General features: G+C 35.7%; 8 protein-coding genes across 8 annotated transcripts; 4 read left to right on the top strand and 4 right to left on the bottom strand. All coding sequences in view use genetic code 12, as the record gives it.

Moving 5' to 3' along the window:
- Positions 1-160: 160 nt before the first annotated feature.
- Positions 161-3,868, top strand: J8A68_004046 (DNA-directed RNA polymerase II subunit RPB2; the record flags this gene model as incomplete). The annotated part of the gene is made up of 1 exon (XM_049407964.1): positions 161-3,868. One exon carries the CDS (start codon positions 161-163, stop codon positions 3,866-3,868), a length of 3,708 nt encoding a protein of 1,235 aa, XP_049262631.1.
- Positions 3,869-4,116: 248 nt separating this feature from the next.
- Positions 4,117-4,641, bottom strand: J8A68_004047 (mitochondrial 54S ribosomal protein uL13m; the record flags this gene model as incomplete). The annotated part of the gene is made up of 1 exon (XM_049407965.1): positions 4,117-4,641. The coding sequence occupies one exon, from the start codon at positions 4,639-4,641 to the stop codon at positions 4,117-4,119; it is 525 nt and encodes a 174-aa protein (XP_049262632.1).
- Positions 4,642-5,057: 416 nt separating this feature from the next.
- On the top strand, positions 5,058-5,579 carry RPB7 (DNA-directed RNA polymerase II subunit; the record flags this gene model as incomplete). Its single annotated transcript, XM_049407966.1, has 1 exon — positions 5,058-5,579. The coding sequence occupies one exon, from the start codon at positions 5,058-5,060 to the stop codon at positions 5,577-5,579; it is 522 nt and encodes a 173-aa protein (XP_049262633.1).
- Positions 5,580-5,696: 117 nt separating this feature from the next.
- SIZ1 (SUMO ligase) lies at positions 5,697-10,343 on the bottom strand (the record flags this gene model as incomplete). The annotated part of the gene is made up of 1 exon (XM_049407967.1): positions 5,697-10,343. The coding sequence occupies one exon, from the start codon at positions 10,341-10,343 to the stop codon at positions 5,697-5,699; it is 4,647 nt and encodes a 1,548-aa protein (XP_049262634.1).
- Positions 10,344-10,763: 420 nt separating this feature from the next.
- On the bottom strand, positions 10,764-12,440 carry VPS17 (retromer subunit; the record flags this gene model as incomplete). Its single annotated transcript, XM_049407968.1, has 1 exon — positions 10,764-12,440. One exon carries the CDS (start codon positions 12,438-12,440, stop codon positions 10,764-10,766), a length of 1,677 nt encoding a protein of 558 aa, XP_049262635.1.
- A 194-nt stretch (positions 12,441-12,634) lies between these two features.
- J8A68_004051 (uncharacterized protein) lies at positions 12,635-14,626 on the bottom strand (the record flags this gene model as incomplete). The annotated part of the gene is made up of 1 exon (XM_049407969.1): positions 12,635-14,626. One exon carries the CDS (start codon positions 14,624-14,626, stop codon positions 12,635-12,637), a length of 1,992 nt encoding a protein of 663 aa, XP_049262636.1.
- Positions 14,627-15,158: 532 nt separating this feature from the next.
- J8A68_004052 (arginine--tRNA ligase) lies at positions 15,159-17,048 on the top strand (the record flags this gene model as incomplete). The annotated part of the gene is made up of 1 exon (XM_049407970.1): positions 15,159-17,048. One exon carries the CDS (start codon positions 15,159-15,161, stop codon positions 17,046-17,048), a length of 1,890 nt encoding a protein of 629 aa, XP_049262637.1.
- A 336-nt stretch (positions 17,049-17,384) lies between these two features.
- SOD2 (superoxide dismutase) lies at positions 17,385-18,077 on the top strand (the record flags this gene model as incomplete). The annotated part of the gene is made up of 1 exon (XM_049407971.1): positions 17,385-18,077. One exon carries the CDS (start codon positions 17,385-17,387, stop codon positions 18,075-18,077), a length of 693 nt encoding a protein of 230 aa, XP_049262638.1.
- Between the last annotated feature and the right edge of the window lie 3,366 nt (positions 18,078-21,443).

Raw genomic sequence — 21,443 nt, forward strand, 5'->3', positions numbered from 1 at the left:
GTGTATAATGAATCAAAAATAAAAGATTTTTTCTTTTCTTTCTTCTTCTTCCATTTGAAACTTGGTTGCCAGTTTTTTTTTAATAATTTGTAATGAATGTTATGATTTGAATGATAACTTTCAGTTCATATTTATAATCAGAATTAATCAATCTCAAATCATGTCTCAGGATCAACACATGGATGACGATCCATATATGTACGATGATGATTCCCTGAAGATCACTCCATATGATTGTTGGACCGTTATTTCAGCATTTTTCCAAGAGAAGGGTTTGGTATCTCAACAACTTGATTCATTTGATGAATTCATTGAAACAACTATTCAAGAATTAGTATGGGAAGATTCTCATTTGATTTTGGATCAACCAGCACAACATACATCTGAATCTGATCACGAAAATAGACGTTATGAAATTACATTTGGAAAAATTTATATTTCCAAACCAACTCAAACTGAAGGTGATGGTACAACTCATCCGATGTTCCCGCAAGAAGCTAGACTTCGTAATTTGACTTATTCTTCGCCATTATATGTTGATATGACCAAAAGAGTGTTCAAATCTGATGATAATAAACGATCAGAAAAGAATGAATTGGAATGGATTGAAGAAAAAGTTGAAGATGAAGATCCTCAAACTAAAGTATTTTTAGGAAAAGTTCCTATTATGTTAAGATCTAAGTTCTGTATGTTGAGAGATTTAGGAGAACATGATTTCTATGAATTAAAAGAATGTCCTTATGATATGGGAGGTTATTTTGTCATTAATGGGTCAGAAAAGGTTTTGATTGCCCAAGAAAGAAGTGCAGCTAATATTGTTCAAGTATTCAAAAAGGCAGCTCCATCTCCTATTTCTCACGTTGCTGAAATTAGATCAGCAATTGAAAAAGGTTCAAGATTGATTTCTTCAATGCAAATTAAATTATACGGGAGAGACGAAAAAGGTGTTTCGGGAAGAACGATTAAAGCAACATTACCATATATTAAAGAAGACATTCCAATTGTTATAGTATTCAGAGCTTTGGGTGTTGTTCCAGATGGTGATATCTTGGAACATATCTGTTATGACGCCAATGATTGGCAAATGTTGGAAATGTTAAAGCCATGTGTGGAAGAAGGATTCGTCATTCAAGAACGTGAAGTTGCTCTTGATTTCATTGGAAGAAGAGGTGTTTTGGGTATTAGAAGAGAAAAGCGTATTCAATATGCCAAAGATATTCTTCAAAAGGAATTATTACCAAATATTACACAAGAAGAAGGATTTGAAACTAGAAAGGCTTTCTTTTTGGGTTACATGGTAAATAGATTATTATTATGTGCATTAGAAAGAAAAGAGCCTGATGATAGAGATCATTTTGGTAAAAAGAGATTGGATTTAGCTGGTCCTTTATTAGCCAATTTATTCCGTATTTTATTCAAAAAATTAACCAAAGATATTTATAATTATATGCAAAGATGTGTTGAAAATGATAAAGAATTTAATTTAACCTTGGCTGTCAAATCACAAACTATTACTGATGGTTTAAGATATTCATTAGCCACTGGTAACTGGGGAGAACAGAAGAAGGCTATGAGTTCAAGAGCTGGTGTCTCTCAAGTTTTGAATCGTTATACATACTCTTCTACATTATCACATTTAAGAAGAACTAATACACCTATTGGTAGAGATGGTAAGATTGCCAAACCAAGACAGTTACATAATACCCATTGGGGTTTGGTTTGTCCTGCAGAAACTCCAGAAGGACAAGCGTGTGGTTTGGTTAAGAATTTATCTTTAATGACATGTATTTCCGTTGGTACTCCTTCGGAACCAATTTTATATTTCTTGGAAGAATGGGGTATGGAACCTTTGGAAGATTACGTACCTTCTAACTCCCCAGATTCAACTAGAGTGTTTGTTAATGGTGTTTGGGTAGGTACCCATAGAGATCCATCCAATTTAGTTGATACCATGCGTAGTCTTAGAAGAAGAGGTGATATTTCTCCTGAAGTTTCTATTATTAGAGATATCAGAGAAAAGGAATTCAAGATCTTTACTGATGCAGGTCGTGTTTACAGACCACTTTTTGTTGTGGATGATGACGTTGAATCTGAAACTAAAGGAGATTTGAAATTACAAAGGGAACATATTGATAAAATAACCAATTCAGAGTACGACGAATTCAACGATGATGATACACCAGCATACACTTGGTCCTCCTTAGTGAGTGATGGTATTGTTGAATATGTCGATGCCGAAGAAGAAGAAACCATTATGATTGCCATGACCCCTGAAGATTTGGAAGCATCAAAGAGCACATTATCCGAAACACAGCAAAAGGCATTACAACTTAAAGAACAAGAATTAGATCTAGCCGCGAGAATCAAGCCAATATTCAGTAGTTCTACTCATACATTCACTCATTGTGAAATCCACCCTTCGATGATTTTAGGGGTTGCTGCATCTATTATTCCTTTCCCAGATCACAATCAATCTCCTCGTAATACCTATCAATCTGCGATGGGTAAGCAAGCTATGGGTGTTTTCTTGACGAATTATTCCGTCAGAATGGATACCATGGCCAACATCTTGTATTATCCTCAAAAACCTTTGGCAACTACTAGATCGATGGAATATTTGAAGTTCCGTGAACTTCCTGCTGGTCAAAATGCCGTTGTTGCCATTGCTTGTTATTCAGGTTATAACCAAGAAGATTCTATGATTATGAATCAATCATCCATTGATAGAGGTTTGTTCAGATCGTTATTCTTTAGATCTTATATGGATTTAGAAAAGAGACAAGGTATGAAGGCTTTGGAAACGTTTGAAAAGCCATCAAGATCAGACACATTAAGATTGAAGCATGGTACATATGAAAAATTAGATGATGATGGTTTAATTGCTCCTGGTGTTAGAGTTAGTGGTGAAGATATCATTATAGGTAAAACTACTCCAATACCTCCAGATGCCGAAGAGTTGGGTCAAAGAACACAATATCACACCAAACGTGATGCATCTACTCCTTTAAGAAGTACAGAATCAGGTATCGTTGATCAAGTCTTGTTGACTACCAATGGTGATGGTGCGAAATTCGTTAAAGTCAGAATGAGAACTACCAAGGTTCCTCAAATTGGTGATAAGTTTGCCTCTAGACATGGTCAAAAGGGTACTATTGGGGTTACATATAGACATGAAGATATGCCCTTCTCAGCTGAAGGTGTCGTACCTGATTTGATTATTAACCCACATGCCATTCCATCTCGTATGACGGTTGCGCATTTAATTGAATGTTTGTTATCTAAAGTTTCAGCATTGTCTGGTCTTGAAGGTGATGCATCACCATTTACTGATGTTACCGCAGAAGCTATTTCCAAATTATTGAGAGAACATGGTTATCAATCAAGAGGGTTTGAAGTCATGTACAATGGTCACACTGGTAAGAAGTTAATGGCACAAGTTTTCTTTGGACCTACCTATTATCAAAGATTAAGACATATGGTAGATGACAAGATTCATGCTAGAGCTAGAGGTCCTGTTCAAGTTTTGACTAGACAACCAGTTGAAGGTAGATCTAGAGATGGTGGTTTACGTTTCGGAGAAATGGAAAGAGATTGTATGATTGCTCATGGTGCTGCAGGTTTCTTAAAGGAAAGATTAATGGAAGCCTCAGACGCATTTAGAGTTCACATCTGTGGTATGTGTGGTTTAATGTCTGTTATTGCCAATTTAAAGAAAAATCAATTCGAATGTCGTTCATGTAAGAATAAAACCAACATTTATCAAATTCATATTCCATATGCTGCCAAATTGTTATTCCAAGAATTGATGGCAATGAATATTTCTCCAAGAATGTATACAGAAAGATCGGGAGTTAGTATTCGTGTCTGAGATGACTTGGGAGCCCTGGGGGTTGTGGTGAAGGAAATGGAATGTAATTAATAAAAAAACAATAAAGATTTGTATTTATATATTTGTGTACTCTAATATAACATTGTAAAAGAAGAACGTTTATTTTTTTCCGAATACTTTCACTTGTAGATTGAAACCATTTAAATATGTAACTTGTATTTATCTGATTTATTTATATACAGAATGACTTATTATTTTGCATCTAAGCTATATACAGAGGAGTCAATCTAGACGCTAAAATATTGTTTTCTGAGTCTTTCTCTTTCAGCTTCACTTTCTTCTAAGGCCTTAAGCTTGGCCCTCATTTCTGGAATTTCATCAGCGAATGCGATCAAATTCTCTTTATAAGGATGTTCGTCACCATCATAGAGTTTCAATCTATCCATTCTTACTAATCTATGTCTATTTTTAGGTATCATACCTTTGACGGCTCTCTTTAAAATTTCAGAATGACCTTTATTATCAATCATTCTTTCCATAGGGATTAAATTCAAGGAACCTGGACGTGTAGTATGGGACCAATAAGTTTTCTGTTTCATTTTATTACCAGTTACTTTTAAATGAGAACAATTAGTTACCACAACGTAATCACCATGATCTCTATTTGGAGAATAAGTTGGTTTATGTTTTCCCATTAATGCCATTGCTATACTTGATGCTAAACGACCCAAAGTTCTATTTTCAGCGGCAACATCAACATGATGCCATACTCTAGTAAGAGCAGAAGCTGCTACACCTATTCTCTGAGACATGGTTTGGTTGTTTTAATTAAAGATGACTTGTCTTACAATATTCCAATTTTTGAATAAATCAGGATGAAAAAAAATTCTTTTCAAGAACGTATGTCGCAAACATCAAATGTCGTCAAAAAATAATGTCTAATTCTCACGTGACTCTTATTAAAATTCTTGAGATTCTTTTCAGTTTTGGAAAACTGAAAAAAAAAAGACAAAACCAAAAGAATGGAAACATCAAACGAACTGGACGGTGTTGCTTTTTGATACTATTTTCAAGTCAACCTAGATCTTTGTACTATTATAAACAATTCATACGTCTATCCTTAAATAGATAATTATATTATAAATTGTATTTCCAATTTGGTTTTTAAAACAACTACCATTCTTTCTTTTTTCATAGACAAAATAACATCAATATTTATATCATCATAATGTTCTTTTTGAAAGACTTGTCATTAAATCTAACATTACATCCATCCTACTTCGGTCCTCAGATGGACCAATATTTAAGAGATAAACTTTTGACTGATGTCGAAGGAACCTGCACAGGTCAATTTGGGTACATTGTATGTGTCTTGGATTGCATGAATATAGATGTTGGAAAAGGAAGAATAATTCCAAGTACCGGAATGGCAGAATTTGAAGTAAAATATAGAGCTGTGGTGTGGAAACCATTCAAAGGAGAAGTTGTAGATGCTATTGTTACAACTGTAAATAAAATGGGATTCTTTGCTGACGTAGGACCACTATCTGTTTTCGTTAGTACACATTTAATTCCATCGGATATGAAATTTAATCCTTCAGCCAACCCTCCAGCTTATGTTAGTCCAGATGAAAACATCGAAAAAGGATCTAGAGTGAGATTGAAGATTGTTGGTACAAGGACAGACGTGAACGAAATTTACGCTATAGGAAGTATAAAAGAAGATTACTTGGGACCAAGTCCAATGTGAACGATAATAATATTAATAATGCATTTATCTTGTACATCTATACATAATGTCTTAAGTATAATTACAATTACCTTTAAAGAAATCTCAATTTGATAAAATAGTACACTCTCTTAAACTCTAATCACTGTCATCTCCAGTCAAATCAATAATTTCTAGAGGACCAGTACCAGCACCAGTAGTAGCAGTAGCAGTAGCAGTGGCAGCAGTACCAGTCGTAGCACCAACAGGAGTAGCAGTAGTACCAGTTGTACCACCAATACCAGCACCAACTCGACCACCAATAGGAGTAGAAACCCCAGACTTAGATATAGAGGCTGGAGAATTCAAGGTCATATTGCCAACTTGACCACTAATAGGAGAAATTGAACTCAGAGTCGATCCTCCTAATCCTATTGTATCTTGAGTTAACTGTATGCCTAACATCCCCGTAATTTTCTGTCTCTTCTGATTCGGAGGGCCAAATAAACCTATATCTTCTAAACTTGATCTACCTGAATCACGTTGCTGAAGTTGATCTTGTCCGCCTTCGTCTTGTTCTGAATTGCTTTTGCTTGATTCATGTAATTGAGAGCCTTTTGGAAACTGTATTTGTTCTATTGGAGATTTCTGCAAACGGGCTGCTTGACTTACCACAGTTTGAGGTTGCCTAAATGTAAAAGATTTCGATGGAACTTGTCCAACGGTTTTGGGATCTATAGTCGGAGATTGAGATTGTTGGAGTTGTAGCGGATCAATGGTGGGAGATTGGGTCTGTTGTTGTTGAGGGTTGGATGATAGGTTCACATTCGCAGTTTCAGATTGAAAATTTTGCACCCTTGCGGTGACAGGCTTATCTCGAGGCCGTGCTTGATTATGGATTTTTGGATCATCCACTAGTGGCCGGGGATGTTTTCGCAGATTTTGCTCAAGTATTCTTTTAGCTGTATCCTGAAGCGAGACTGGTGCGGTTGTACTTGGGGTCGCATTCTGTAATTGAGGCGGTCTTTGTTGATGAACCGGCAAAGAAGCGCCTGGATGATGCTGCAGTGTTCTTTGCTGTGTGCTACCCGTTTGAAAAGATGCTCTCCGCGGTGGTGCTGTCAGGGTTGGTGATATACTTGGTTGTGTACTCGGTTGACTCAGTCGATGTCCAGTATTAGTTAGTCTAGGTGCAACGTTTAACATTCTCGCAGCTTGCTCTACCAAGGATGGCGTACCCAGACCTGAATTTGCCGAAGCCGCTTGCACATTCATATAAGGCTTAGATTGGTGGACATTTTGGGTTCTACGGGGAAATGACCATGACTTGGGTTGTTGTGGCCCTTGTGCCGGCCTGTATTCAACGGTTTGCGGCGTGATTCTCGCGTCTGATTGTGTTCTAAATGCTTGTGGTGGTGGTTGAGTTGGCGCCAGATGATTATTGGACCCTTCTTGATACACGGGATTTGCCAGTTGAGTACTTTGAGAACCAGTTGATGGAATTTTACTAGCTGATGAAAATTGTCCCATGGTCGGCGTATTGTTTGATTGATAAGCACGCAAAGCTTTGTGGCAAATACTAATGGCTTGATCAACCTTTTCTGCCGTCTCCCTTTGTTGAGCAAAAACGGCTTGCTTTTCAGTTCGTTGTTCATTTAATATCTTATTCATCTCTGCATGTCTTGTTTGAATAAACTTCAAAACCTTATCATTAATGTGTCTTTCCATCTTCTTTTGTTCTTGATTCGCCAGAGAACCGCCATAAGCATTTGAATTGGAATTTCGATTTGCGTGCCTCAATGGAGCTTTCAATTTTGTGATCCCTTCCTGTGTTGCCGTATCGAAAATGTCCCTTGCTTCAAAATGCTTAGCATCTAATTTCGCCAAATCTTCCCGAAATGCACCCAACATTCTTCCCCGATAGCTCTGTAATTTGGTCAACTTTTCGACGTAGTATTCTCTCGGGAGCATTACCTGGGACCGGTTCTGTGTTGATGCATGCCCAGAGGCAGAACTCGTTGACACCAGTCCAGACGACGTGGCCGCTAAAGCATTCAGCGTCACAAGACTAGGGCTAATGCCAGCTTGAACAATCGGTTGTGACTCAGTGGTAGTAGGCGAATGTTGATTCGTATTTCCAGATGACGTTGACACGGTTGGAGGAACTGAAACTTGCATAGAAGGTTTACCAAATATACTGGGTTGCGGATACGTCGATGGAACAGATACCAGAGTTGGATGTGCTGATTGTACAGCCCTTCTAATCTCCAAATTATTATTTGTTTGTGTATTATTGTCTATCAAGCCCGCATGATTGTTTTCTGTTGCAGCATTTGGTGAATTACCCTGAATATGTACATTTTTCTGTACTTGTGGAAGATTTTGAGGAGGTGATGTTGTTGGCATCTGAGTTTGCCCCAATACTTGACTAGCATCTGTTGTAATACCTCTATTCTGATCTTTAGAATGATCAACCTCGTTTTCTCTAGAAGGCTCTGTTGTTATAGGTTTAGCTGGTGCTGTTGTGAACGTCTCTTTTGAAGGGGATCGTGGAACTTGTCGTTGTACCGAGCTACGTGGAATGAAAAGAGCAGAATATTGCCTTTGCATACGCTTGATCTTTTCCGACGGGGATAAAGCTGCAGTAGGACTGTTCTGTTGATTTGATACTTGCTGAGACAATGGCTGTTGCTGCGGGGTTGATGTAACCTCGTGACTATTCTGTGGTTGTTGTTGTTGTTTTTGCTGTTGACCTTGACCCTTACTTTCAGACAGAACTACTGGTCCGGTTGGAGAATGGATATGAGATGAAGGTGAAGCGACACGCGACGTTGCCCCAGACACGGCCATAGCTTCCATACCCGGAGAAGTCGCCCTTGAACCACTCGAGCTGAGACTAGATCTATTTGATATCCTACCAGTTTTTCTAAAATTATCGCGACCATATGCTAAATTTGCTAATGGAGAATCATCATTCAAATCTTCATTTTCAGAATCAGAATTATCTCGAATTAAATCCTGGGCCACAAGTTCTTGACCTTCAATAATATTATTTGCATTATTTCCCACCTGCGTTTCATTTGCTGCTGCATTTACATTCGCGGCCGTTGTCTCAATGGCAGCTTCTTCCATAGCTTGGACATTTTCTTGTGGTTCTGTGACGTGAGCTGGTTGTTCGGTTTCTTGTGTAGTTTGTACGACTCTACCATTTGCAGGTTCTCCATAAACTTGTGGTTGTTCGGTATTGACAGGCATCGTTGGCAACGATTGTTGGGTCTCTTCTACAGTTGGTTCGGGCGGTATTGTTGGCTCCACTTGTGTATTGTTTGTTGGTAGAGTTGCTCCTTGTTGTTCTTCTGTTGCATTGGCCCCAATTGGCATTTCAGTATTTACCTGGGCATTTTGGTTATTTTCTATCCCTCGATCCATATCTGTATCTTCATTAGGCTCCTCGACATGTTTATCCATATCAACATCCTCATTTTCCTCTTCCTCATCACTCGACAATGATACTACTTCAATTGTTGAAGGAGGTACGCTTGCACTCTTACTTTTACTTAATGCATTAGACTGTTCAGCTTTGATATTATTATTTTCATCAGCAGCATTTTCATTTGACACCGACCAGGAACCATCAGTATGTATAACCACATTATCCACATCTTCTGAAACATTATTTATAATCTCATCGAAATATTCTGAAATAGCTAAATCATGAACTTTAATATTTCTCAGACAATAAGGACAGATCCACGTTGGCATTTGCAATTGAGCTTGAAGAAAGATATAACCATCAAAACATTGGGTATGTTTACAATAAATTGATTGCACTGGATATTTCATTCTAGTATAAGCTAGAGGGTCTCTTAATGTTACAGTCGTTGTTGAAACCTCAATTTCATCATCTTCATTTTCTGCTTTTATCCTTTCGATAGTTGAATTCTTATGAATCTTTGGCTTTGTTTTTATTGTTTCCATTATTGAATCAACAGATATTGGGTCCACGATATATAAATATGTTAAATATGTATCAGTTGTTTGTTGATAGATTAATTGAACAGTATTTCTTGATGTTGGAGGACGTAAAAATCCAGTTATATCAGCGGGTTTTGCTGTTCCTAGTTTTCCTTTAATACCTCTGTAAGCCTGAGTTATTTGGGTTCCATTTACTGTAATTTCCGAAGGAATGGGGAATTGAATACGAACATCAGAAGATGCTGGTGCATGATTTTCCTTTTTCCCACATAAAAGATAAACTCTCATATTTGATTCCTTATTTTGAAGTAGTCGATATTCTTCCTTTTCCAATACAAATGAAAATTCACAAACTCCTCTTCCCTTGGATGGTGCACACATTTGAGGACTTCCATGAACAAGCCTTACTGGTCTGAAAAATGGATTTTCAACAAAGTATAATGCATGTCCTCTATGAGGTGTAGAATCATTTGCATGGATCGACCTCTCGGCGGGTGCAGGTGCTCTGGTATATTGATTTTCTTGTGACTGTACAGAATAGCTACCATCTTTAATGGCAGCATATAACTCTCTATAGCTGGGTAAATTGCTTCCTAATTCTCTTTTCAAAATAAGTGCTCTAACAGCCAACAATCTAATATTATCATCAAACTCTTTTCCATGTCGAAAATATGTTTCTATGCTTTCGACCAAATCACTCTTTCTGCCTGATATCTTGCATCCCATTGATCTACAGATGTCTTTCAATTCAGCTACTTTCATCTGATGTAAACGATGAATAGTATCAGTAAACTCTTCATTTGATAACAGTCGATTTGATTGATTACTCATGATACTTCTTCATTGGGATTTATAACATACAACAAATGATAATAATAAAATAAAAGTAATGACGATAATATAAAGCTTATAACCTCTCTCTCTCTCTTTTCTTCTTACTTCTATTCCTTTAAGATTAAAAAGGTAAAGTGAAGATTTACGCGATATAAATTTATAAATTTATGGTAAGAAATCCTTTTCCCAATAAAGTCTAATTTTTACAACCAGAATTTTTTTTTTTTCTTCTTGCTTCTTGCTTCTTCTTCTTCTTGTTGTTTTGGTGTGAATATTTTTTTTTTACTAACAATTTTAAGAGTGAGACAAAGAAGATTAGAGAATGAAAAGTATTACGGAAGGTCTACATCTTTTTAAAGACAATTAATGAATTTGCAAATACCCTTATTAAATTTGTTACAAAATAAAAAGACTGATTTAGAATATAGCTACTCCAAGTAAACTAGCAGCATTTTTAGGATCAACAGCATCCAGCAGGTTAGAACCATCACCTCCACCATTCATACCATTATTGTTAATATTGTCACCACTTTCACTATTACCAAATAAATCTCCTCTATTCTCTTTTTCTTCTTCTTCCTTTTCTAAAGATCTAAACGTTCTAGAAGACCATGAGTCTCCCTTTGCTGATTGTGATTGAATCAAATTATGCTTCAAATTCGCTAGATTATCTCGGTTTAATCTAGATAATCCTCCCTTTTCATCAACAATTCTAATATCTAATCTTATATTTTCAAGATGCTTTAAAATTTTCCGATGATGATCAACTTTATGTAATATATATGATTTAATTAATTTTTGAAATTTCATTTCGGTATATTCAATTACTTCCTTTCTTTCAAATTGCATCTCTCCTGAAATTCTTTTAACTTGTAAATTTAATGACTCTTGAACTTTAGTGGCATATTCAAGTGATCTTAATGCTTCATCCACTTTTATTGGGTCCAAGGATGATTTATTCTTGACTTTACTTGCTTGTAAATGTTTTGCGGTAGTTTGAGCTTCTGCTTGTAATAATTCTCTCATAATTAAATGTCGATTAGTTAAAGCTTCTTTAATTTGATAAAAATCATCTATAAAACTCAGCAAACCATCTCCTAATGTACCCATAGAACTGATAGACTCAATTAAAGTCAAATCAGATTGTATTTGAGTTATTTTACCCAATTTTTCCCACATATTCTTCATTCCTGGATGAATAACTTCAAATTGAGCTAATACATTTAATTTATTAGCTAAATCATATGTATGTATTGATGATTGTTTTTCAATTCGTGAATTCTTATCTAATAAACGATGTAATTTTTGACAGACTAAATAAGCATCCTTAATCATAGGTCTAAACGATGCCAAATCTTCATATTGATCATATGGGACTGCAAATTGTTTCAAGGTTTTCCTCATTAACCCACTAGCAACCGATTGTTTACGATTACTATTAATGACAGCGTAGCCAAAATCATTTTCAATAAAATAAACAAATTCTTCATCTCTAATCAAAATAGGATTACTGGTGATTCTATTTAACCACTCTTGCCACACCATCATAAGTTGTTTAGTTTCATCTTCTCCTCCTGTAGGATATGAAGTAGTAGCATTTGGAATAACAGGGACAAATACTTCCAAATTTGAAATCACCAAATATTTATTAAACTTAACAACTTCATTAAATGTACGACGTATATCTTTATACTTGGTCTGTCTAAATTTAGGTAACCCTTTCACTTGAGCATCCATTTTCAAAATTGGATTCCCAAGTTTATTCTTTTCAATCCCCACTAATCTGATATGCAATTCATATTTATCAGTAAATCGTTCAGGAATCAATTTTCTCAACATCTCTTCGGATAACTGCTCATTTGACTCATTATGACCAGATTGATCACTACTACCACCTTCTCTGGGTTCGGTTCCTTCTTCGTCCTCCTGGGATCCTTGTGTAGAAGAATCTGGTAATTCATCCTGCTGTTCCGTGATTACCAGAGATGTTGCTAAGGATGGAGGTTCATCAAAGGATCGATTGGACGGTTGAACAACTGGTTCAGAAAAGGGATTATTATTCTCAAAGTCGTCTGGATTATATTCAATTGACATTGTCGATTGATATTGAATAAACTATTCAAAAGGAAGATTGAACATTAACTCGGTAAGAAAAGTTTAATTTTTTTTTGGGTGTGTTTGGTGAATGCGCACACTAGATAATACGGGGTTGGAGGCAAAGCTAAGCTACATAAAAATTCAACAGGAATATTGAAGAGATAGATGGCATATTTATTGTACCTAAAACTCTATATATCTACTAACATCTGTTCTTCTTCCTTATTATCTCGCTCGTTATTATCTCCCTCTTTAGATGATACTTCATCTTCTTCATACGACGAATACTCAAGACTTTCATCACCAGAATCATTATGTATTATATCCCCATGAGGTTTTATTTCTTCTGATAAATATTCGTTATCTTTATCAAAGAAATCTTTTAATTTATCAGAAATTGGTAATTCAATCTCTTCATTAAATGAGCTTTCTTTTGCATAAAACAAAATAAACAGCTTGGCTGAATTCTTTGTCTCTTCTTTCATACTTACTTGTACACCTTCAAAATCTGTCGTCTCCATACAATAATCCTTCACCCTCTTATTGTCAGAAACTGTAACCACATGGACCCAGTCTTCGTCTGCCTTCGTATAATTCTTGCTTTTATAATAATACTCCGAATCTGAAAGGACAATCCCAACTAAAATATACTTTTCTGGCATGCTTAATTTAGGATCCAGTGATATCTTCTTAAGAATATTATCATGATTCATTATATCCAAACTGCTATAATCTTGATTTAATGTAGAAATCCTCAGGTTCAATAAATCAGATTCGTTTTGGATATTTTCACTTAATCTTTTCAAATCCTCAAAGGCTTGAGTTTCATTAGGGAGACTCTGCAAGTATCCAACCGCATTGTGTATAACTTTTTTAATTCTCTTTCCTTCAAATGAACTCAATTCCATTAATTTGCTTGTGGTTACCTTTCGATCATGTGTGACTTGGGCTCGCCTCTCCGACATATCCTTCACTAAGGATGAGTATTCTGAAGAATAAACACCCGGGTAGAAATGCTCTTGAAGTTGTATGGGTTCAACTTGAAGNAAGGATGAGTATTCTGAAGAATAAACACCCGGGTAGAAATGCTCTTGAAGTTGTATGGGTTCAACTTGAAGTCCTTCGTCGTCACCCTGAAAATGAATCGTAAGCATTGGAGATAGTTTCGCAAAACTTAATTTCCCGATTCCTACCCCGGGGCCCCAGAATAAATTATTAAATGATTCCATAATGGTTGTTTCCCTACGATCACTATCTATTTGAAACAAACACAAATCAACAACCTGATCTTCAACTTCTTCGTCTTCATCGTCGTCATCTACATCAGGAATATTTTCTTCCAGTTTGACATAGGATGTTGTTAAAGAGCCTAATGTACCTGCTTCGGATCCTAATATCTTTTCAACTTCTTCATTCATAAATTCATATAATCGTCTAATTAATTCATCGGTATCGTCAATCTCGGAAATTAATTCATTAAAGAATTGAGTTGGAATACTTTTGAATAATGACTCAGCACTAATGAAAGCTCTTTTACTTAATAATGGAGTCAAAAATCCGAATAATCTTTGGATCTCTATAACAAATCTATATGACGACTCCACTTCCTTAAACTCTTCTGGAACATCAACAACGAGATCCGTGTCATTATTATACCAATTTTCTTCATATCCATAATCAAAATCAGTTTTATTTAAGATAATCAGTCTAACTTCTTTCAATTGATACATAATCATTAAAATGGGGATTAAGTAGTTCTGGGCAAATCGACTTGATTTGGGAAGGATCGCCGGCGGAGCTAATTCAGTTCTTTCAAATGTTTTAGGATGGCTGAAGATAGTTTGACTTGCCTCCAGCATATCCGTTTCAAATTGTTGATAATCATCAACCCCAAAATCCAGTCTTGATGTAAGGCGAGATTCATTTATGTGTTCAATAAACGTTGGGATATCATCTGGGTTTGATATATCAATTGTATCTTCGTATGGTACCAATTGCATATTCTCTTTCGACAGGTCATAATGATGGTGTGGAGGAGGTGGTGGAGGTGGCACAGTTGATTCTCCAAGTAGATAACCAATTGCTTGTTCCAAATTATTATTTCTTGATTGCAAGGCATTTTGGGCTACTTCTGGGGTGAACCCCATTTCTATCAACTGCTTGATGTTGTTAACTTCTTCCATATTATTGATTCTATTGGTTGTTGGAATTTGTAGTATGAGTTGGTTAAGCTAGTCTCAAATTTGGCAACACATTTTTTTTTGGCTGTCAATTTGTTTAGGCGATATTTATAAGGAGAGAAAGACGTGCAATTATTATCATTTACTTAAGTAAATGAAGAGCTCTCGTTTGTAGGTCTGAGCAACAGCAGAGTTGGTGATATATAAAAGAGAGCTCAATTCAGGATGACAACCGAAGTATCTAGTGCAATTCCTTGTTTCCATATAGTCTTGGACTAAAATGAAATGAACCAGTTAAACTATTTGCTTTAAATTTTGCCAAAAAGAACTTCAATTAAACATTGAGTATGACTTACTTCACATCTTCACTTCAGTTACGCCCGGTCCTCTTGCTATACACTTTTATCGAGTGTGTGTAAAATGCCATATTTTCCTTGCGCGGTTAATATTTCTATTACCAAACCTGTGTGAGAGAGATGACTCGGAAAATTTTTTCAATACATTTAGTCATTAGTTTCAATCAAAATTTCAACTGATGCTAAAGTTGAAGAACTTCGTTTGGAGATCATCATCAGCAACTACGACAACGTTAAGAAGAACATTCGCTATGTCAACATCTGTTAAAGCTATTACCGAAGGTTTACAACACATGGGATTACAACAACCACAATCAATTGTTGAAGGTTCATCTTTTCCTGATTATAACATTATTGATGTTGCCAGAAACTATATTTCAAAAGAATTAAGTCGTATTTCTGAAGTAGACAGTAAAATTATCTTTGAAGCTTTAGATACGCCGTCCACTTTAGAAAAAGGTGACTTAATTATTCCAGTTCCAAGATTAAGATTAAAGGGAATTAATCCAAAAGAAAAAGCCGAACAATGGGCAGGTGTTTTTGAAAAAGGAAAATTCTTATCTGAGGTTAAGAATGAAGGTCCATTCCTTCAATTCTTCATTTCTCCATCTCTTTTGTACAATTTGGTTGTTAATGATACCTTAAAGAGAAAGGCTGATTATGGTTATTTACCATTAGCTGTTGGTAAGAAAGTCATTGTTGAATTTTCTTCTCCAAATATTGCCAAACCATTTCACGCTGGTCATTTAAGATCTACTATTATTGGTGGGTTCTTATCCAACTTGTACGAAAAAGCTGGTTGGGATGTTACTAGAATTAACTATTTGGGTGATTGGGGTAAACAATTTGGTTTATTGGCTGTTGGATTTTCCAGATATGGTTCTGAAGAAAAATTAGCCCAAGATCCAATTAACCATTTATTTGAAGTTTATGTCAAGATCAACCAAGATCTCGCCAAAGAAGGTGAAGATTCTGCTACTAATCAAGAAGCAAGACAATTCTTCAGAAAAATGGAAGATGGTGATGAAGAATCATTAAAAATCTGGAAAAGATTCAGAGATTTATCCATTGAAAAGTATATTGATACTTATGCTCGTCTTAACATCAAGTACGATGTCTACTCTGGTGAATCTCAAGTTCCACAAGAATTAATGCAAAAGGCAACTGAAATCTTCGAAGAAAAAGGGTTGATTGATACTGACCGTGGTGCCAAATTGATTGACTTAACCAAATTCAATAAGAAATTAGGTAAAGCCTTGGTTCAAAAATCTGACGGTACTTCTCTTTACTTGACTCGTGATGTCGGTGAAGCTATTAAACGTTATGAGACTTACAAATTTGATAAGATGATTTATGTCATTGCTGCACAACAAGATTTACATTGCGCCCAATTCTTTGAAATCTTAAAACAAATGGGATTGCCTTGGGCCAAGAATATGGAACATGTCAATTTTGGTATGGTCCAAGGTATGTCTACTAGAAAAGGAACTGTTGTTTTCTTGGATAACATTTTACAAGAAACCAAAGAAAAGATGCACGAAGTTATGAGGAAAAACGAACATAAATATGCGCAAATTGAAGACCCAGATAAGATTGCCGACTTGGTTGGTATTTCTGCAGTCATGATTCAAGATATGCAATCCAAGCGTATTAACAATTATGAATTCAAATGGGATAGAATGACTTCATTTGAAGGTGATACTGGACCATACTTGCAATATGCCCATTCTCGTTTATGTTCAGTTCAAAGAAATGCCAATATCGAAGATCATGAATTGGCTGAAGCTAATTTCGATTTATTAGTTGAACCACATGCAATTTCCTTGATTAGAATCTTAGCACAATACCCAGATACCATAAAGAAAGCATTAAAGACTTTAGAACCATCTACCATTGTTACTTACTTATTCAGTTTGACTCATGTTGTTTCTCAATGTTATGATGTCTTATGGGTTGCTGGTCAAGAAAAAGAATTAGCTACTGCTAGATTGGCATTATATGTTGCAGCAAGACAGGTTTTATATAACGGTATGACCTTGTTAGGTTTAACTCCTGTTGAAAGAATGTAGAACTAGAGTTTGTAAGTAGATCTTCTCCTGTAAACTAATAAATTGTATAAATCCATCTTTCGGACCCGGAATTGGACCGATTGTGGTTCCCTAATAATCGAGATTAGATTGTCGCAACTCATCTCCTGCATATTGCCCAACCAATTGAAATTTATTACAAATAAAGCAACTGTACATCTTCTCTCAGTAAGGAAAAAAGGTTAGATTAGTAATTTTTAACCCCTGTGAAAAACCAGATTCATTTGCTTTCTTTGATCACTTGAAAACGAAAATAACATTCAAACTATACTCCAGTTTGTCACTAACCACTCAATTGATAATAGAGAACCACATAAAATGCTTTCCTTAAAGTCATCCACTCGTACCCTTTTCAAATCTACATCTGTTGCCGCTTCTTCCATCGGAGCCATTAGAACCAATGTTACCAAATTGGCTTTACCAGATCTTGAATACGACTACGGTGCTTTAGAACCTCATATTAGTGCTAAGATCAATGAAATCCACCACACCAAGCACCACCAAGCTTATACCCAAAACTATAATATTGCAGTTGAACAAGCAGCTGAAGCTTCTGTTAAAGGTGAAGCCAAGAAGCTTATTGAATTACAAAAGGCAATTAACTTCAATGCTGGTGGATATGTCAACCATTGTTTATTCTGGAAGAATTTATCTCCAGAAAAGCAATTTGGTGGTCAACCGCCAGCTGAAGATTCTGAATTTGCCAAGAAAATCATTGAGCAATATGGATCGCTTGAAAACTTGAAAACCTTGACCAATTCCAAATTAGCTGGTATTCAAGGTTCTGGTTGGGCCTTCATTGTTAAGAACAAGGATAATGGTGGTGCTTTAGATGTTGTTACGACTTCCAACCAAGATACAGTTACTGGTCCATTAGTTCCATTAGTTGCTATTGATGCTTGGGAACATGCTTACTATTTACAATACCAAAATGTTAAGGCTGATTACTTCAAGGCTATCTGGAATGTTATCAATTGGAAAGAAGCTGAAAAGAGATATTTAATCAATTAGGGGGATGCCCTTTTTGCTTCAATATAGCCCGGACTTTGTATCTATTTATTCTTAGCTTATTTTTTATATAGTAAAGCGATTGAGTTTTTATCCACTTTGAAGATATTTTTGTAATTGCATCTTTCCTCTTCCCATTTAGAGATTTTAATTACGCACATTGGGTTATTTACTATGTATTTGGAAGTACTTTATAAATGAAACCCGGGAATTATTTTTCCATTCATAATCATTTGAATTGGTAGTTGGTAGCGATTTTCTGGGTTGCAAAAAAATTGATAAGGACTACGAAGGTTCGTGTACATTAGATGTTATTTTCGACCACAATGTGCTGCTGTAGGTTAAAAATATTTCGCATGGTTCATGTAATAGTGCCACGGCCTGACAGAATGCGGCATATAGCAATATATTCTTAGCCCAACTTTGGTTTGCCCATGATATGAAACAACCACGGGTTGAAAAAAATCATGCCCGAAACGAAATTTCCCACACAGCTAGACCGAGGTATGCAAAGCTTTAGTCAGATAAGATAATGCGTAGCGATTAGCTTTCCTCCAAGGTACGAGAAAAGAGTCAACAAGAATCACACCACACTTTTTAATGTCTTTCCTTTTTTAGATGCAAGACAATGCAACCTTGACGTCTTAAGTTGACATACATCAAATAAAATGGGTCAATTATTTTCCTTATCATGCAAGCAACTTCGAACAGCAGGGTGGGTTAATTAAATTGGCAAAAGATAAACTATAATATGTAACCAACCCTATCTTGAAATCCCAAATGATGCCAATATCTTGGATCTTACGGTTCGCGTCCAAAGACCATGTTCTTAAACCGGGGAATCTGCGCGGCAGGACTACGGGTGAATGAACTTCTAAAACCAAGACATTGAAATAGTCATTTTGTGGGGAGATTTTAGGTTTAAGGGTACCCAAACTAAAAAAAATCAAAAGTTAACAACAACCGATTTCCAGATACGGGGGTTGATGACCATCTCAATTAGCTTAAACAGGCATTCATGCATTTAAGAACGATATTGGATTTAGAACAATAGTGTATAAGGAGAATGTTGGCGAGAGGGGATTGACCAAAGACCGGGGATTAAGGTTAAATAATCGTTGTCATCAATAAACTTATTTGTGAGCAGTTTTTTAATGGTGTGATTATAGCTTAATTATATCTCGTGGCCATCCTGTGTACTGATTGCATTTAGATCTTTAGACAGGTATTTTAAAAGTTGGTACATGAACAGAGGGCAATTTGGATAAAAATTTAACTGAGCGCAAATTAATGGCGGCAAAAAACAAACCAGTTCTGCAAATACTTCGAAGGTGGCGATTGTTTCCCGGGTATTCAAACAAGACTTGCAATACATGCATGCACATATGGCGCTTCTCTCTTCAACAAAAAGGGAGGATACAATAGACAATTATGTACCTTAACCTTAATTTTCTTGTGGTTCTTTTCAATTGTTTACTGAGCAATTAAACTTTAGTAACTTTCCCTTAGTAGTAATCAATGAAGAAGGATATTATTCTATAATTGGCGGCGTGCATGAAAGAGCCTCTGTGCTTTAGTTTGTTAGTAATGATGCATGATCGATCCCTCTTAGAGTTTACACAGACAAAAGAAAATAATAATTGCTACTTTGATTGACTCAAAAAAAATATGCTATATTTTTTAGATTGTTTAGCTACTAAAAAATAATATCATACTCTAATAATATTTCTCACGACCCCAAAAAATAATCTGTAGGGGAGCCTCCAATTTTTTGAACACACTTCCAAAGTTATGTACTGGACAATTTTTATTGCGTGATTATTGCACCAGGAAACTTTTCGAGAATATCAAAGCTATTATACTCTTCTCATTATTAACCTAAGATACACATGCGTCTCAGAGAGTTGAATGAAATGGACACAAATATGAGTTTTTAACTATGCAGAAAGCATTTTCCACAAGGGACTTTAATTTAAGTTTTTTGACTCCCAGCGAATAAAATATTTTAAGAATACAAAAAAAGAATCGTTATTAAAGTTACAGATCTGAAAGCATAATGATTGCACGCCTATTATGTAAAAAAAAAAAAAAAAATGATTGCTGACTTTTGAACCAAAGCTATAAGTGTGTAACTCTTTAAATTACTCCTCAACGTGCACAACATTGCGTCAAATCATTTAATTGATCTGTAATATATCTGTGAAAGATAAGAACAATTAAAGTGGCATTCTCTAATCTCCGGAAATATGAACATCTCTCGTTGACATATTTCCCAAAATGCGGTCGAATTCTGAATATTTTTTAATTTTTCTTTTTATGCGGATCTATTAGCTGTGGAAAAGTCATTCGAAAAAATAATAATTTAATACTTCCAGTGGGGGAAAACAAGCCTTTCAACGGATAAAAGAATGCTATTCTCTTTTAATTCACAAAACGAAATAACAAATAATTATAATAGGTTGATATTTCCATTTAACTCGTATTGTACCCGAAAACACAAAGATTGGAAGCTCTTCCTGGTTTACAACAATGGTGGTTGTTGGGGGATCACTTCCGAACACAAAACTGAAAGAGAATGGATAAAAAAAGCCCAAAATCAATTTGTGATTCTTTTCTTTGTCAAAGGAACGTACAATTATTCGTGGCAGAGCATTGGACAACAATAGAGCCACTTTTCCAGAAGCATGCACCATGACTCCTCAGAATTTATTATTCTGATTGCTTGATTAGTTGTTTCCGGAAGCCGGACTTTCGTGCACGGATCTTTGGATCCCAATTAATTAAACTGGCTGTTGCGAGGGGAATTAAAAAAATGCCTTTTGAACAAATACGCAGCGAAGTATTTCCCAATAGATCCCTAATGTGTTGATTCACACATGTCCCTTTCCATGAGGCATCTGCCTCTTGTATCCTCGGGGTACGAATCAATTGGACTCATTGTGCTCTTTGAAAGCCGTGGTAACTGATTTAGAGTCCCTCCACTGTGTATCTAGGACAAATCTCTCTTCAACTTTCTTTTTCTGAATTTCTATTTTTTTTGTCATTGTTCATGGAAATAAGGTTGGGTTTCCGTACGTCAGAAATAGGTTTCTTTTTTTGTTTAAAATATATTATGTTTTTCAGCTGAAAATATTATTTTCTCTTTTTCTTAATTAATCATTGGAAAATAATTTCTCTCACAATTATTTTTGAAAAAAAAGGGTAATAAAATCCGAGAGTTATGACTATCTTAAGGATCTAAAGGATAAGCAATAGGCCACCAAAAAGAAAAATGAACAACCGTAACTCATGGCAACGACTGACCTGCCAACGTTACAAAATACAACCACGACTGACGCAAGTCTTGGTTTTGAATAACAGCTATGCAGA

This window comes from Hemisphaericaspora subhashii (assembly GCF_019202705.1).
Source record: "Hemisphaericaspora subhashii strain CBS 10753 chromosome Unknown scaffold27, whole genome shotgun sequence".
Taxonomy (NCBI): domain Eukaryota; kingdom Fungi; phylum Ascomycota; class Pichiomycetes; order Serinales; family Debaryomycetaceae; genus Hemisphaericaspora; species Hemisphaericaspora subhashii.